Raw genomic sequence first — 18,831 nt, 5'->3', positions numbered from 1 at the left:
AAAAAGCGATTTACATCCAGAAAAAAGAGGAATTGTCAGGATTCAGACTGTACCCAAGTGAGCAGCTCGGCAACAGACAGACTCGGAAACCAGAACGTGACGGTAAGTGAATTTATTTACAGTGAACAGAATATGTACAGGTGAGATCCAGAGCCAGGACCTGAGGAGAAGAGGATGTCGTGAATAATTATCTAACAGGAGAGGAGCAGCAGGTATGGCGAAGTAATCTTTCCGGTGTCTGTTCTTACGGTACGGGAGTGAGTCCAGGACACGGAGGAGAAGACGAGGAAGTCCTTTCGCAGTGGAGGTCCGGTGGAGATTCCAATGAGCACAGGTAAGAGGTGAGTCCTGTCTGGTGAGGGTGTGGTGGAGATTCGGAAAGCGGCAGATAGGCTTCGTGATCCTAAGTGGCAGCAAGAGCAGGAACAGGCAGTGCAGGAGAGAACTTAACTTGACGGCAGATTTTGAGATGCAGACCACACTGGTTCCAGACGGACAGGTAATCCTAAAAACAGGTTTGAGGCACAAAAACAGGAATGAAGGTCACAACAAGGAGTTTATAAAAACAGCAAAGTTTTCTCAGAGGCTCTGCACGTTACCGCATGGCAAACAATGCTCCAGCGCTGGCCTGGTTCCCACTGCAGCCTGAAGTACTGCTCCTCATCTGATCAGCCTGATCCATTGCAGGTGTGGGAGGAGTGGTGACGAGGCGTCAACCACCTGCCCAGGAACGCCCACCAGGAAGCACTCACACACACACACAAACCACCAATCACCAAAGGAATAAAGTTTTCAAAAGCAATATCTCAGAATGAATGGAACAGAGCTACTCCAACATGCAGCCACCTTGAGCGCCGCAATTCTTCTTAGATAAAGACTCTAGATAGAGGCTGGTGGGGGAGGCAGAAGAAGCAGCACTTTACCAACAATGTGTATCTACCTTTTCCTAGCCCCCGTGAAGCTTTGCGTGAATTATGGGCGTGACTTCCACCACGAACCAGAACTGACTTTTGTTTACATGCTAGCAACGAGCTAATTGTTTTTCGTGACACCAACTGTCACAGCTCAAATGTGGCAATATTGTCTTACCGCTACCTGCAGCCCTTGAGGGGTGGGAGGACAACTTGAAGAAATGGCCGTAGATAACCTACACTAGCATATTTAGCTACTTCATTAACTCGGTTGCTTTAGATGGTGACGCGATGAGCAATCTGAAAAGCTCTGAAACTTATCAGTAGCTACACAGTAATAAGGTTGACCATGTTTTGTTATAAAAAGTGGGACACAATCTTATCTACCTTAAAGCAGACATATAGCCCAGCCAAAGCCTTAAAACTCCACATCACCGAGCCTGGGTTTTGGTTTCAGCGTCAGATAAAATACAAACTACAGGGTGTTCATGTATTGCAGGGCAAGTCAATATTGTGAAAGGTTGAAGCTGATTGTTTTTGTAGTTTTACTAATAATGTTGATTGCATTATTTGACAATGTAAAAACATTCTTTAATATTTGAACTTCATTTTCAATTCAGGTTGAGAATGCTGTTAGACAGGGAAAGACAGGGACATCATGCACTGATGTACAGAGAAAGTGGAATGCAGGCACAAGAAAGAATGTAGAGCTGAAAAGGGTGAAGCAAATAAATTTTAGACGTCACAAAGCAGACCAGATTCATGAAGGCATATCTGCATCGGCTGCAGTGAGCCCACCCAAACCTTTCTCACGGATCACAAAGAATTTAAAACTTATGTCAGTTCCTCTGTGATGGCCCCACTATTTCAGCTACAGACAGTCTTCTGTCCTGGTGCTACAGAGTAAATGTAGATAATGAGGAATCTTCTCAAGCCAGAGTGATCTATTTGTCTCATACAGAGCACAGCACAACACTGACCTGCAAGAAGTGTCTATCTTTTTATGTAAAAATATGTTCAGCTAAGCCCAGCTCAGATGGAGAAGTTGAATGATGACACCCGGGTACAAAATGCAACAAAGTTATGGTACGGCCAAAAGATGGTACTATTTGTTGAAATAAAACTCTTAAATATTTATTGGTTTCTCTGAGAGCTTCATTGCATGTGCATGTGGGTCAAACATTTACCAAATTCCATGACAGAACGCTCTGGCCGAATTCATCCAGCAGAAGCTCTTAGAAAATCATTAGCCGAACAACAGAGTCTAATTCAGTCTCACAATACAGTTTTCAGATCTCTCAGTGAACATCTCCATGCAACAAATTAACATTTCGATCATTTGACCAGTTTAATCCAGAGTATGCAATCTAATCCATCTTCTTCTCAAGCAGATGTCACTCCCACTCCACCAGTGACTCAGCAATTGGTCTCCTCCCGTGACGTCAGTTCTCCAAACCCAGAGAAGTTTTCAGGTGATGTAGGTAACTGTGGGGGTTTTCTTCTACAGTGTACCTTAGCATTTAATCGTTCACCTCACTCCTTCCCGCACGACAGTCTCTTTTGTTATTGGTCTTTTGACTGGAAAAGCATTAAAATGGGCTGAAGCTCGTTTTCAAAATTCATCAATGTTCAGCTGTTCCTATGCAGTTTATTGAGGAGTTTAAATTAGCCTTTGGTGTAAATGCTGATCCCATTGTTCTATCCCGCAGACTGTGTTCTCTTAAGCAGGACCAAAGATCAGTCTCTGAATTTTCTATTGAATTCCACACCTTAGCCGCTGCATCAGGCTGGGACTCTTGTGCACTCAAGAGCGCCTTCTTCCAAGCTCTTAATGAAACATTGAAGGATGAATTCGCTCCCTTAGATTAACTTAAGACTCTAAATGAACTTATTACTCTTGCCACACACACTGACAACTGTTTCAGGGAAAGAAGGATACAAAGAAGCCTCCGACAGTCTGTTAAACCCACTTTATTCTCTTTTCAGAAAAAACAGCCTCAAGCAGCTTCCAGTCTTCCCTCACCTAAACCAGAACCCATGCAGGTCAGTCATGCCCATCTCTCTCCGGAGGAATGGCAGCAGCGCAAGGACGCAAAAATGTATACTGTGGAACCTCAGGTCATTTTATCGCTTCATGTCCCATACGCCCATACTGGAAGGTCCGTCAGTCAGAATGGGGAAACTGATGGACCAACCTAAGGTAACTTAAACTCCTCGTTTTCTGCTCCCTGCCATTCTACAATTCAACAATGACACCCTGTACCTCTCTGCTCTCATTAACTCAGGCTGTGAACAGAACCTGATCGATCTAACATTAGTAAACCAAGCCAAGATTGAAACCATTCCCGTACCCATTCTGTTTATTGTCACTGCTCTCAACGGAAAGTAACTACCCAGAATCACTCACAGAACCAAACCACTTCATTTAATCATTTCTAGCAATCATCACAAAACCATTTCATTTTTCGTCTTTCCCACATCTCAGTCATCCATTGTTCTGGGTTTCAACTGGCTCCAACATCCCAACCTCTCAACTGGTCTGATCTTCGAATTGAATCTTGGTCTTCTAATTGTTTCTCTTCCTGTTTACAGTCTGCCGTTCCTCCTAGCCCGCCCCCGGGTACTGTTGAAGGATCTGACCCCATTGACTTAACACTCATCCCAGAGGAACATCACAATCTCAAACAGGTTTTCAGTAAAGATAAGGCCTCCTCATTACCCCTACCGTTCATATGATATTGCACTAGATCTCCTTCCAAGTGCACCACTTTCATCCAGCCATCTATATAACATCTCCAGTCCCGAGCATCTGACCATGGAAAAATACAGTTTCTCTGAGAGCTTCACTGCATGTGGGTCAAACATTTATCATAAACCATGACAAATTCCAACTTTTATCACAGTCTCTTTTCTGCCCTTTAAACTCACACTGATGCAGCACTTGTGGTGGGAGGAGATTTTACCTCACTCTGAACAGAGTTAGACAGGCTCAGTAGATCTGCACTTTGTAAATTGCAGTCAGTTAATACATTAAAGCAGTATATGGAAGATTTTGGTCTGTGTGATGCCTGGCGCTCACGTCACCCATCAGATAAGAAGTTCACCTTCTTCTCACCTGTCCACCACTCTTAGTCATGCATAGACTTCTTTTTAATCAGCAACTCAGTTATGAAGGAGGTATGTAAGGCACAAATTTATCCTATTTATAAGTGACTATGCTCCAGTAACTATGATGGTTATGGAAAAAACAGAAACACCACCTGTTAAACCATGGCAGTTTAACACATCATTACCTAAAGATAAAGAATTTAACCAAGTTTTTTGTAAGACAGTGGACTGATTTTCTGGAAATAAACGATCAACCTAATATCTCCTCTGGTGACCTCTGGGAGGCAGCAAAAGTTGTTATGCATGGTAAAATAATTTCTTATTCATCATATAAGAAAAAGAAAGAAAAGCAACTGAATTAGAACTAGAACAGAATATAAAGAACTTAGAAACTACATATGCTACATCCCAAGAAGATAATCTGTTAAATGAAATAAGGAAACTAAAACTAGAACTTAATAAGATACTAAAAGCAAGAATGCAATTCCAAATACAGAAATTACGGTTGGAGAACTTTGACATTGATAATAAATGCAGCAAACTTCTTGCTTGTTTTCAACTGAAAACGAATAAAGAAAAGGGAAGAATTTAAACAATAACTGACAGTAATGGTAAACCAACTTATAACCCTAATGAAATCAATTAAATGTTTAGAAATTTTTATAAAATTCTATACTCAAAAGATATTGATCCTTCCTATCTCGACATAGATGAATTTTTAAATAAAGTTAATCTTCCTAAATTGACTGAACAACAGAAAGAGGTTCTGGAGCTACCTTTAGCAGCTAGTGAACTGCATGAAGTAGTTAATAGAATGCCTAATGGCAAAGCTCCAGGACTCAATGGCTTCCCTGCAGAATTTTATAAAGAATTCAAATATGAATTGTGGTAACATAAATCTTATTCTCAAGCCGGATAAGGATCCCACACATCCATCCAGCTACCGCCCAATATTGCTTATAAACACAGATCTTAAAATCAATTGTAAGACGTTAGCCACAAGGCTTTTTTTTATTTAATTTAAATTTGATTTCATTTTGACAGGGTCTTTTTTATTGTATAAATGCCTATTTATATTGAGCATGATTTATGACAGCAATAAAAGCCTAAAACATCCAAGGGCGTGAATTATTTTAGCTTAGTTTAGTTTGAAAAAGACCCCAGGAAGTTGCCCGTGACTTAACTGGTCGGGGGCAACTGGTGCTACGTCGAGGTCTTGTGCGAAATTCTGTTCCCCCTGTGTCGGGAGCGCGCATTGCAGCCAGAGAGGTGGATCCGGCGGATCTGACCATTTTCACGGCGCTTCTTTCCATTTTATGTAGGGGGAACAGATTATTTCAGCCAGCTGAAATATCCTTTCTCTTCTCTCCTCCCCCCATAACTTTGGCAAATAAAAAGCAACTGTTTCCAAATTCTCAAACATTTTGTGTGATAGCATATTAGACATGTCCTTAATCCAGTAATCTGTCATATTTTACATTAGAACGGGATTTGCCAAAAAGTCTACATTCTGATCTTTTCAGGAAGTNTTGAAAAAAGATCGATTCTCTTCGCATTTAAAATAACACAAAACAGCGTAAAAAGACCTCCACACAAGACCTCGTTTATTTATTTTATTTTGATAGCTGCCGATTAAACTGAAAGTTACAACATTGACATGATTATATGAGTAGTTTTTACCGTGAAAATGGTCAGATCCACCGGATCCACCTCTCTGGCTGCAATGCGCGCTCCCGACACAGGGGGAACAGATTTTCACAGGGGAACAGAATTTCGCACAAGACCGGAACTCTGTAGCCACAGGGCTCTGATTATTTGAACGTTGAGGTTCGGTTCAACATGGCGGAATACGGATGGAAATACTGATGACAGTCCGGAAGATCGCCTCGATTTGTACGATGGTAAGGAGCTCCGAGCGGCTGTCCGCTAGCTGAGGCTAGCTAAGCCCTGTCTGCTGACCTGATAGAGCAACAGAATTACAACACAAACATTCACACAGCTTTTCCACAAACTTATTCAGCCGTCTTGACCATGGCAGCTCTTTAATTTCTTTCTTTCTTTGTTTATGTGTAATATTGAAACTGATTGCTCTGTGAGACCGTTAATTATCTAGCTTCATCTTGTTTGTGGTTTGTTTACGAAACAAGGACAGGAGTGACCGACGGTCATGTAGCTTAGCCTGTTAGCTTGTCGGGCACTGCCTAATTAAAAGTTGTGTCCTGACAGTTTTTACAATAAACTAATATCTATTTTGGTCCGGCTGCTTATCTTACAGCTGAAAAACGAATAGCGAGTTTTTATGGATGCATATAATGTAAACAGCTGCAGTCATTTGTGATGCTACTACTGTGTTTATATTTCATGGAACTGAGGGAAAACATCAGCAATTCAGATATGCCATGGACGTTTCGAGGTTTATCTGTGTTTAGGGTTTTGGGTCTCATCATTTGACTGCTGTAGGTTTCTGACTGATTATCCCTGGTTAGAGTAGTGGTTTACACCCTACAGTGAGAGCCTTGAATGGTTTGATTTTATGCCCACTAAAAACACCGATAGCTTTATTTCTTTAACAATTTATAGGTAAGTGTGTATTGACAATTTTGGGCATTCATAAGTCTTGGTGACCTAGAAAGAGCACTCACACCAAAAACACCCCACAGGAGTAAATTAATGCTAGCAGGACGGTACAGTTAAAACCAGAAGTTTACATACACTATATATAAAGACACAGTCTGACGTGAAATCAGAATAAACTTGTCCCGTTTTAGGTCAATTAGGTTTTTCAAGGCTTTGTGATGGCCACTCAAAAACCCTGACTTTGTTATCCTTAAGCCATTTTGTCACCAGTTTGGCAGTATGCTTCGGGTTATTGCCCATTTGTTCCCAAGCTTTAACTTCCTGACTGATGTCTTGAGATGTTGCTTCATTATTTCCACAATGTTCTTTCCTCATGGTGCCATCTATTTTGTGAAGTGCACCAGTCCCTCCTGCAGCAAAACAACCCCACAACATAATGCTGCCACCCCCGTGTTTCACAGTCAGGATGGTGTTCTCAGGCTTGCAAGCTTCCCCCTTTTTCCTCCAAACATAACAATGGTTGTTATGGCCAAACAGTTCAATTTTAGTTTTGTCAGACCACAGGACATGTCTCCAAAAATGAAGGTCTTTGTCCCTGTGTGCATTTGCAAAGATTAATCTGGATTTTTATGTTTCTTTTGAAGTAATGGCTTGTCGACAGCACTCGTTTCACTGTGGATAATGACACACTCTTACCAGCTTCAGCCAGCATCTTCACCAGGTCTTTTGCTTTTGTTCTTGGGTTGATATGCACATTTTGGACAAAAGCACATTAATGTATGGGACACAGAACCCCTCTCCTTCCTGAGCAGTATGATGGCTGGACATTCCCATCTTGTTTGTACTTGCGTATAATTGTTCGTCCAGATGAATGATGCATTTTCAGGTAGTGATGTGCTGCTCGACACAGTTTCGTGACGCGCAGCTCGTCATGTGCTGATTCGCAGGAATCCCGAGTGGACGGCTCTTGTATTTATTCTCAAGGCTTTAAAATGAGACTGAATATCCACCCAGACTGTGGGTTTTTGGAAGGGTGGACATGTTTTTGTACAAATTTGAAATGGCGAGATACAGTTAGAGAGAGTGTGAAGTTGAGTGGTTGTGTGCATGGATTTGAGTCTGTGAGAGTCTGAGATTAGACAGTTGAGTTGAGTGATTGTGTGTGATTTTGAGTGTATTTAAAAATATTTGTGAGAATGAATACAAATCTTTGAATGTCACTCAAAGCCTCTTCTTATAAGAATCACTATTATGACATCATAGCATAAAGTTATAAGTTCTCAGATAGTATTAAATAAAAGTAATAATTCATGGAATAATAATGCTATTTACAGTCCAACAGAACAAGGTGTCACTATTGTTAAAAAAAAATGTTTATTGTAACACCCTCCTTTCAGTTTATAAAAACAAAAACACAGGTTTCGTTGGAGAACATGAGCTTTAATGAAAATGGTATGAATAAAACACAGACTCGTGATTTTAATAAAGTTATCAATTTTATTCACGTTAAGTGTAGTACATAAAAGCAACCACCAGATGCCGCTCTTTTATGGTGTCTCGAGTGCTTCGACACAATGGGCCATTTTCTGAGCAACTGTCTCAAAGTGGTTCATTGATTCAGGAAGCCTCAGTTTCACCATCACTACTTTCAGGCATCTGGAAATTGCACCCAAGAATGAACCAGAATTGTACAAACTGATATCTTGAGTGATTTCTTTTGACTTTCCCATAATGTTACAAAAGGAAGCAGTGTGTTTCAGGTGTGCCTTAAACTACATCCACAGGTGTGTTTCTAATTAACTCAGATGTTATCAATAAACCTATCAGAAGCTTCCAAAGACATTACATCGAATGTCCCAAATTGTTTAAAGGCGTAGTAATCTTAGGCTGTATTAACACCTGATAGTCCGGTAGACTTGGTTCGATTGGGGACCAAAATTGCAACATTTGTTCCATTTTCAGCTGGTACGGTTCGCAGTCACACTGCACTGAGTTAATCAAGACAAACCTGTTGAGCAACCTGTTCTCCCCCTCACCTGTGGTGGCGCTGCACCAAGAACTATGGAAGGAAATGTCAGGGTTATTCCCCAAACATTATTAAGACACACTGTGAAGAGAACAGAGACACAGACACTGATAAATCAGATTTACTTGCAAGGAGAGCAGCAGAGTCTTACAGCCTCCAACTTACTCTAAAACTAGACTCACTGCTTCCTCTCTTTTTATAGATTACATGGGGCGTGCAGTTCTAAGGGGAGGGGGAAACAAACAGCTGCACGCTTTAGATAATAACATATGGACCCTCAAACAACAAGTTCCTCTTCGTCCGTTTGCATGGCGCGTCTCTGCTCTTGTTATCTTGCTCCTGTTTCGGCACGTTAAACTGGAACTTCCTGCTTGCATAAGCACATAGTTATCATTGTGAAATGCACAAAGTACAAGATGCTTCTGGTAACCAGGAAACATCTGAAAAGGATGAGCAGAAGTAAGCCGTTTAGAAGCAGTTATATTTAGGCATCATTATATGTGATAACTTTGTACAATAATTCTAACAGGAAACAACACAAAAACTTCTGAAGAAGACACCGAGCGTGACTTCCTCCTTCTGGAAAAGTAAACAAAAATGGAGTGGCATCAAATTTTAGCGGTTTTAGGATTTTTGTTTTGTCTGTGGTACATGTGGCAAACAAACATATATCTCCTCTTCACTCCACATCTGACCACGAGCCATTTCTCCTGCTAGTGGTAGAAACATGCGTTTGCTTTGGTTGTATTTATCCAGAAGGCCCTGTGCTATAGTCCACTTCCTGGTTTTGGAACGGTTTCAGGTCCCTTTTCATTCACATATGCATTTGAATTGTGCCAGAGTTCACTTCAACTGAACTGAGACCTAGGTTTTTAGGCGGACCAAAAATTGCTTTTTTGGTCTTCATCAGAGTTCGATTGCGCATTCACACCTCCCCAAACGATCCAGACTTTCTAGTTAAACGAACTAGAGTTCGAATAAAGCAAACTAAACAGGGCTGGTGTGAATGCACCCTTACTGTATTTAAACTTTTGATGTTAAAGAAAGTAAAAAAAATTGCCTTGAAACATTTTCTCTCTCATTATTCTGGCATTATAATAGAAATGATTTTGAAAATCCTAATTGACCTAAAACGGGTAAAGTTTATTCTGATTTCACATCAGACAGTGTGAAAAATCTGCATATGTGTTTTTATATAGTGTATGTAAACCTCTGGTTTCAACTGTATGTTGGTTTGGTTCAAAGACGTCCAGGTTCAGAAGAATGCATCAGCTTTGTGTCATTTTAGTTTTGTTTTTTTTGCCATTTCTTACCCCCACATTGAACCAAGGCAGTTACCTTTTTCTTTTTCATTTTTTTAAACCAAAGTACTTAATTATTATCTCAGCAAAGGGGGTTATGTTTTTGGTAGTGTCTGTTTGTTTGTTTGTCTCTCTGTGGACAAGATTACTCAAAATTATGAACAGATTTTCATGACATTTTGAGGAAAAGTCAAAAATGGTACAAAGAACAAGTGATTTTGGTGGTGATCTGGTTAAACCTGGCAGATCAGCCTGTGCTCTGTATAACAGGAATGTTAAACTCCACAGCTGGACACCTCATAGATCAAGGGTGATTACTGTTGATTTCAAGGTGCCAGGGTCAAAGGTCAAGGTCACAGGTAACCCTTTTCTTAAAAACTTTTCTATGCTCTTACACGTGACCCTTTTCTTACCACAGCCAAGGACATTAAATTTTCGGTTGTGTCCACTGGTTTCTTTGTCTGTCTGTTACCAAGATCACATAAAAACTAATAAACAGATTTAGATAAAACTTTCAGGAAATGTTGGGGTTGTCACAAAAAAACAAACACTGGATTAAATTTTGATGGTGATCCAGATTATGATCTGTATTGCACTATTTTTAATCACTCTGTGGCCTTGGTGGAGGTTTGCGCTCTCAGTGCTCCTAGTATAGCTTGCCTGTCCTCTTGGTAGTTAAATATCTGTAATATAATTAGTGGAGATAAATATATATAAAAAAAATCTACTTTCCAACCTTATTTGTGCCTTTCTTGACTCTAGAAACACACAGACAGATCTATTCTTTTAACCAAATTCTTACCATAAAATATTTAGTAGCATAGTTGTGTAGTAGTATAAACTATACTGGTAGATTACTCACTGCCCAGGGGATATAAACAGAGCCATAAAAGGCTGGTAGGAACGCTTGTGTCTGATGGCAGATAATTTTATAAAGGGGCAAAAATTGTCCCAGTTAATTGACTAACCACTACATAGATTGTTCTAGACAACAGTTTAAAACTTAAACTTCTACTAAGAGGATTGTGCTATAGTTGTTTAAAAAAAACAAAACAACAGCTGATGTATGATGTTCAGTGTAGAATGGCCAGAATGTTTCATGGCTGTATATTCAGTGTTTTGTAGACCACACTGTGTAACCGTGTTAAGTGTGGAGGCCAGCATCATTTAACAACAACCACTAAGCAAATACAGGCATGGCTTTGAATTAGTACTGGGCTGGCAAGTTTCTTCAGACTGTTTGCCACCTTGGCAGCCTCTCAGTCGCTGCCAGAGAGCCGTTTTGTTGCTTCAGAAAATGAATTTGGCTGGTGAAACCGTAGAATTGGAGTTACACAAACCAGAGCAAGGCAGTACTGAAATCAAGTGTTATAATTCATGGTTTAGTGTGTGTCATTATTGGGCCAGTGGTTAGAGTTTATGTTGTTGTTAAAAAGCTCCTCCCTTCTCCGACAGCGTTAAAATGGGTTTCTTTCTGCCGGATTCTCAACTCTCCTGACGTGTTTATGAAACCGACTGAGACAGTCACAGACAGAAAGAGCTGCCTGTATCTCCACACAGTCTTTTTAGGTTCATAGGTTTCTAAGTTTTGCTGGAACAGTTGTAAAGACAGCTGCTTCTCAGTGGAGCAGTAGAAGCAAAATGACTCCATTAGAGCTCACTGGCTTTTCCACATAAACACGGCCTCAACATTTTCTGGCCAATCACACAACACTTGACGCAAAGAAAAAGTTCGACCAGGGCCTTGTGTCACAAACAAGCAGATAGAGCTGCTGCGGGAACAAAATTATGCAATTTTATTCACACAGCATGACTTCTCATGCAGTATGCAAAGTTTTTTTGGCTAATTTAAGAACCAGTTTGTTCAAATCCAGGGAAGTTTCATGACTTCCTCTAAACTGATTGTGATAATTGATAAACACAAATAAACACCACATTTTCTTAAAATGACCTGTCAGCCCCACTTGGTGGAAACTAGTTTTCACTTTGTGGGCAGCAGAGCTTATTTTAACTTATTTTCTATCACTTCAGGAAATTGATTCATTTTACAGCAGCAATGATAGTTATGGTTATGTGTCATTCAGTGTTTTTTAAAGAAATCCATTTGTTACTTTCACACCCCATTTTTCTCTAGTTTCTCTCAGACACCAAATCATTTTTTATTTTGTGTGTGTGTGATTTGTTTACATCTCTGTGATGTTTGGGGCTTGTGTTAGCTGGATAAATGGCCTCAACCAGACAGCACCAGCCTGCCTCTTGTTGACTTTACACAAGCTACAGTGTGATGAAGAGCGAGATGCTGAGAAGCTGTTTAATCGTAACAGTCATCATCTTTTGCCTATGACTCAATATAACACTCCCATAAAAATAGCAATTTAACAGTTCGCAATGCCACATATACTTGTTGCTGTTTTATTTAGCTTCTTAGTTTTTTCCCCCTTTCTGTAGAAACCTCACATTCAAAGAAGTGGACAACCAAAGCCTTTGAATGCATTCTCCCCGTTTGTACTCTCTACAACAATGTTTTGAGTTAATGTGACATGTCTTTACATTTGAAAAAAAAAGAAGAAAAAATTGACTATTTTAGGTGCAATTGGATAAATAAAAAACTTACTAAGTGGTTGAAAACAGCATAACTACATTTTAAATAGGAGGATATAAAGTGTTTGTCATTAATTGTTCCTTTAAAAATGGGTGTATTAGCCAGTTTACATGTAATGATACATGTAACGAGGATCTATCAAAGCAGAGTGATCATGTCATATTGCCTGCCACCATAAAAGGCAGGCAATCATGTTATTGCCTGAGTCTGTGTGTGTTTGTTTGTCTGCTTGTTAGCAAAACATCTTATAAACCGCTGAATAGATTTTAATGAAACTCTTAGAATATAATCATTGGATTTACAACTGATTATTGTTTAAAATCACCCAGTTCAAGATATCCACCACACCTAATTAACCTTAGAAAACCCCAAAATGGGTATAATTTTGTCAGTTTTGCAGATAATAAACTAAACTTTGTTAATGTAGTAGCCAAGGGTTGATAGTTTCATTGTTTTTGAGCAGACACATCAGTTTTCTTTTTACATCAGTTTTTACTACTGTTTTAAAGAAAAAATGCACATTGTTTGATGTCTTTAACACTTTGGTAACTCATCATAACTTAGGTGAGAAAACTTAAATTTTTCTTCTTTTTTGCATGCCAGGGCGCCAATGCCTCTGCCTTGGAAAAGGAGATTGGACCGGAGCAGTTTCCTGTAAATGAACACTACTTTGGATTGGTCAATGTAAGTGTCACTGATCCCAACTTATATGTGATCTCGGCAACGCTCACCCTGCAGGTCTTAACGCTCAATTCTGTTTTTTCTTTTTTCTTTGCTCAGATCCAAATTTGTTTGTGTGGTAGTTTACATTGTAATTAAAATACAATCGCCATCACACTGCAGTGGAACATTCTATGGCCCTGAAGCAACTTGCATGCACAGAAGAAGACATGATGTCACACACAGCACGTTGTGTTTACTGAAGTAAATATGGATGCAACACATGCATGTGTGTATTAATTCTAAAGTTGTTGTGCAGTCGAAGTGACAAAATTATTGTCTGCCATGCTTGTTTCGTCCGGTGTTAACAATTGATCTTGCCGCTTCCTGCCTTCTCCGGCACAGAATTGCACTTCTGGAACGGGAGCGATGTATTGAATGTAGAAACAACCTCAGGTATTGATTCCATCACGATAGTATTCATACAATCAATCAAAACAGAAAATCTTTCTTACAAAAAGAAAATATTGGTCAAGAAGTCAGTTGAAGTTGACGCCTAACATTCGCTCTTTACCAGAGGATATTTTTGTGCTTTAATAGTTGAAAGAAAGCCCTCAAAACTGTGAACTTCACCTGAAAAATAAAATAAAAGATTTTGCGCTACAAAACACACCGTCTTTGTTTCACTGCTGCAAACTCCAATAAGAACCTTTAAATAATCAGCTACAACGTAGGATGACTGAGAATCTACACCAACATATGATACTAACACCAACGTTAGCATCATATGTTGGTGTAGATTCTCAGACATCCAGGACGTGGCAAATCTAAGAAGTTTAAAAACAAATAAAACAGAAGCAACTGGACTTTAGCTCCGTAGCTGAAGACATGCAAAGTTCCAAGCTTTAAATGGCATGCTATGATATCGATAATGTTATTTTTTGGGTTGATCCTCGTACCCCTACTTCAGTGACATAAAAGTCAGATGATATGTGACTTGACTGTTCAGACTGTGGTTGCTTTGAAAAACATCAGATACGTGTCCAATTCTAGTGGCCTGGGTCAGATTTAAAAAAATGTGATTTTTCTCATTCAAACTGTCATAAAAAAGTCAGATATGGGCAAAAAAAAAAGGATTTGGGCCACTTATGCTTGCAGTGTAAGTATAGCCTTAGGCCTTCTTCTAAAGGGCATCTGAGAAAAGGACAAACTTATGGAGAAAATTAAAAGTTTTCTGAAGCTAACATAAATCAAAAGAAAGTCATAAAATGATGGTTGTTTTCAAAGTCTCTCATTTTTAAAAAAATACACTAATTTAAAATTAATAATCAAACATTGAAAAAAATTACTATGATCTCTTTGGCATTTTCCAATCACTCAGAAGTGTAACGTATCATGTGCCAAGCATAGGAATGCAAACAAGGCAGTAAATAGCAAAATAGATAGTGTGGCAATGAAATGGCTGTGTCATTCTTTAGCTTTCCAAACGACAAGAAAGCTTGATGGATGTGGTTAGTTTACCTCCTGGTGAAAATTACAACCCAAAGTCTGGTGACTCACTGTGCATTTAATGTTCTGAAGAGGTCCCTAACCCTAACCTGTAATACAAACCACTGCCTGTCAGACTGGCACCCTCCGTTTCCTTCAATTGGACTGGCACCAGCAGCCTCTAGCTGTTCGGATGGGAAACTCCTTGAAGACTGAGTGACATCATTGTAAAGCTTGGAGGTTCCCTTTGTGAAATGTGGGGCTCAAGTTCCCAACAGTATCACTTAAGACCAATAAAAACAAACCTGTTTTCAAACCGGTATTCTTGTTAACAAAACTTGCTTCTTCTACTTCCATTTTCACTGATAAACACTGCGATAGTAACCTCCTCAGTGTTTTACAGCGGCCTGCCACAGCTGGCCCCACCTCCTTCTATGTCACCAACCGCCCACACAATCACCACACTTTGTGATTTCGACACAAAATCTCTTAAAACCACCTCATTATTGTTTTAAATTAGAGAAATGGACCACTGGAGTATTTTATGATAGTGTTTAACTAAAAGAAAAACATGAAAATTCATTATCTTGATATTTTATTTCATCTCCCCTTTAAGTACTCAGTGCATTCAAATTTTCAGTTGAAAGCACTCAAAAAGATTCACTGCTCCAAGTGTTTCTGATTCTTTGTTGATTCAAACTTTTGTGTAGATCAGACCAATTCAATTGGACTGCTGAGCTTCTTTTTGGGATATAAGGAGACCAAAACAAACACAAATGTTCACCCAATCATGTCAAACTCTCCTTCTTTTTTCTAGTTTGGGAACACCTGCTACTGTAACTCAGTGCTGCAGGCTCTGTATTTCTGTCGACCGTTCAGGGAAAAGGTGTTGGCATACAAGGTAAGTATCAAAAAGACACTAAGTCACATAATTGTACGGTAAACTGGCTGTTCATGTTCAAATATTGCAGTAAAAAACACATTTTAATAGGGGTTTGACTTTAAATACAAATTCCTGATTGTTTATTTTTTATTGTTTTACATGGTTGCAGATGCTGTTAAACGTACAAAAATAAACAGGCAATTCAACAAGTCTTCAAACATAACCATGGCTGTTTCTAAGGCAGTAAAGCTGAAAGCAGTCACACTTAAATCTTGATAATTCCTCATTTCCCAGAAAAACAATGCAGGTATTTCAGTTTGCACCCTTTCACACTATACTAGATATTTTTATTGGTGGGCAATCATGTAATTATTTGTGTCTGTGTGTTCATTTTCAATTCTCTCTTTGAAAATGATCACAAACTGCTGTATGAATTTTAATTAAAATTTTAGAAACTAATCATTGAGTCAATGGCTGAGATTTAAGGTTCAACATAGTCTTAATATGGTACCCAAACCTTGAGGAAAAAGTCTGTCTTGGAGTGTAAAACACATGTCAAGTATTCTAATGGCACCAAGTCCTGCAGTACCCTTTGCCAGCCTCTTGCACTAGTCCACTGCTTCAGGATATTTTTTCCTTGCTGCAAAACTGAGTATGCAATACTCCACTCTTGCAGATGAAGGGTCTGTTTTTATCATTCAAGGTCAGGCAGCCCTAAACGTAGAGACAAAAGATTAATTTCTACATATATTCCTCATATTGTATTTCACAAATTTTATCAGATCAATATTTTTGCAACCACAAACACGACCAAAAACAATGTGTCAAAGTCTCAATTTCTATTTTACACTTAAGACACATGGGAGACAAATCAGAACCAAAGTAGTGTCTGCGATTTGGTGAAATATGCGTCCTATGTACAATTTTACATTTTATTGATCTTATCCTATTGCACACAGAGACCGATTTTGCATATTACCAAATCTTACTCCAATTTTCATCATTAAATAACACTGAAACTTCATGCTACCAAGTGTCCCTCAGTGTGTGCAAAGAGGGTTAGACAGAGGATAATATCTTGTATAACATGCTTATAGACATCTTTGTGTTTCCCAGAAACAATGTTCTTTCAACTGATGAGACTACCACATTTCCTGCCAAAGTTGTATTACGCTGGATAAAATGTCTTAACACTAAAGAGACTGAAATTTGGAGATCCTGAGGCCAACCCCCTCTTTCTGCTTAACAATTTGAGGGCTATTCAATGGCTTATATGGATAGACATGACATCACGTGACTTTGGATGAGCTAAAAATGCCGCCATCTTACGATAGTAATACAGCTCCGCTTTTGCGCTCAGCAATACAGGAATGCCTTCTTTTTATGCTGCATTTTTCTGCACAAATCTTCACGGAAAATGTCTGGACAGCGTTACATTTAATCGGTAAGTGTTTTTCTTTTAATAACAAGGCTGTTTTACAAGGAGATTAGTGCCTGAGTCTAGCTTTACTGCAGAAGACGAGCATCAATACTGGACGTTATTAGCGTTAGTTTTAACGTAAAACTTTCTGTATTATGCTTCTGTGAAGTTAAGGTCTGGTGTTTAAACATAAACTTGTGTGGTATTAACTGAAAAGTTAGAATCAGGGAAGTGACTGCCTTGCTACTGCAGAGTTCATGGAGGTAAAATGCCTTTGTAATTAACTGTGCTTAAGATAATGTTATTATGTACCAAAAATGAAGACTTACATTTGTATAATTGTGTAATCAATGCATTTGCACAACATTTTTTGTTTATGCTTTCAGGAGGTAAACGCCCTGTTTGACATCTTTAACTCACGTAATCTGCACTGCAGTGGCTTCAAACATCTTGTATAACATCCTATAACTGGCCCGAAGTTGCTGAAAAAGATAAATGGGAAGAACTCATTTTGTTCACACTTTATATCCACCTAATATCAAAAAAAAGTTCTGAAGCTTATTGGATATATAAACTAAATTACACTTACATGAAATTGAGAGCATATATATGGAAGTAAATATGTGCCATCAGAATTTGAATAAAAAATACCTCTGAAATTTGAATGTTGTATATTAGTGCTTACTTTTTCAGTATTAAAATAAATTCAGAATATATTTTTAACCTAAAAAAAATTCAATGTCATTATTTGTACATTAAAAAAAAAATTCAGTGTAATTTTTTTTACATGGTTGCAATTTTCAGTTATTAAAAAAATTCACATTCCTATTTCAAAGTCATCAAATTTTCAATATACATATTTTTCACAGTTTAAATTTTCAGTGTTAAAAAATTCAGCATATAAAAAATTCAACTTTTCAAAATTCAAATGCAATATTTTCGTTTGTTCCCAATTCAACTTGCTCAAATTCGCCGTCTCAAATTCAGCGTCTAAAAATTCGCTGTAAAATTGGCCAAGGTTACTTCAGGTCACAGACATTAGCAATGGATGTCCGATTCCAACATCCACCTAATCACGTGACACAACCGTCATATAGAAGAAGTACCAGTATCACCCAGGCTGGCGACCATGGAGGCGAGCTCAAACCCAACGGTGAGTTTAATGCTTTCATATTTCTGTTGTATATTTTATTTTGCGCATGAAGTTTGATACATTATCTTAAAGCCTGATTTAAAACACTGGTTTGGGCCGTTGTTAATCTTACACCGTGTAGTGCCGGCATATTACTTCTCGTTACCTCCTAGCACCCCCCCCTCCTCCTCCCCCACCCAATTTCCCCCGTTTTATTTCAAAAAGAAATACCACTTGCGCCAAGTCTAGAATCTTTAAAGAGAACTGATGGGTGGCGACTTTCTGGGTTGTTTGTATGTTGTCTTAGGTGAGACTGAGACAGGCAGTCTTAGTAAAGTTGTAATTTTTCAGGAGATGCTACCGCTAATGTAGTAAGCTAATATGGCTGCCTTGTGTGCTTCAAAGAGGGGCTGTGAACACTTCCGACCCCACTCTGATCAGCTACTGTATTGTTAGGTGACTTCATTTATGAATTAATTAATAAATTTATTGTCATTACAACATCATTCAAAATACCAGTTACCTACCAAATTGTAGATTTCTTTGTGCTTGATATAGTTTCTACAATTTTAATGGGAGAAGAGCACAGTAGGATTGCCACCCTTTTCGTAAAATACGGAATCGCCCCATATACGAGACGCAATTTGTTCGTTATTTCTGTATGTCCGACAGTAATGCCTATCACACGCATTTAGTGTAACACTAATTACGAAAATAAAACAC

At 38.8% G+C, this 18,831-nt stretch overlaps 1 protein-coding gene and 1 long non-coding RNA gene across 12 annotated transcripts in view; one reads left to right on the top strand and one right to left on the bottom strand.

Annotated features, from left to right (window-relative positions):
* Positions 1–98: 98 nt before the first annotated feature.
* On the bottom strand, positions 99–5,540 carry LOC119617185. Its single transcript, XR_005233400.1, has 3 exons — positions 600–5,540; positions 249–505; positions 99–160 (listed from the first exon to the last, which is right to left on the bottom strand). It is a non-coding gene; the product is annotated as an uncharacterized LOC119617185 (long non-coding RNA).
* A 202-nt stretch (positions 5,541–5,742) lies between these two features.
* The window catches only part of usp12b (ubiquitin specific peptidase 12b), a 69,794-nt gene continuing 56,705 nt past the window's right edge, over positions 5,743–18,831 (top strand). For 4 of the 11 annotated variants that reach the window (XR_005233398.1, XR_005233399.1, XR_003040213.2 and 1 more), the window contains exons 1-3: positions 5,743–5,920; positions 13,129–13,209; positions 15,491–15,574. Coding sequence is in view for 6 of the 11 variants with exons in the window: in XM_017436082.3 (XP_017291571.1) it covers positions 5,873–5,920; positions 13,129–13,209; positions 15,491–15,574 (213 nt within the window). In the remaining 5 variants the exon portion in view is untranslated. Of the gene's footprint in view, positions 5,921–13,128; positions 13,210–13,305; positions 13,475–15,490; positions 15,575–15,725; positions 15,864–18,831 lie in introns of those variants that run through there. The other 7 variants (XR_005233397.1, XR_001809093.3, XM_017436079.3 and 4 more) reach the window with 5 other exon arrangements.

Source organism: Kryptolebias marmoratus, linkage group LG7 (assembly GCF_001649575.2).
Source record: "Kryptolebias marmoratus isolate JLee-2015 linkage group LG7, ASM164957v2, whole genome shotgun sequence".
Taxonomy (NCBI): Eukaryota; Metazoa; Chordata; class Actinopteri; order Cyprinodontiformes; family Rivulidae; genus Kryptolebias; species Kryptolebias marmoratus.
The sequence above is the reverse complement of the archived record's forward strand: the minus strand, read 5'-3'. Positions and strand labels throughout refer to the sequence as shown.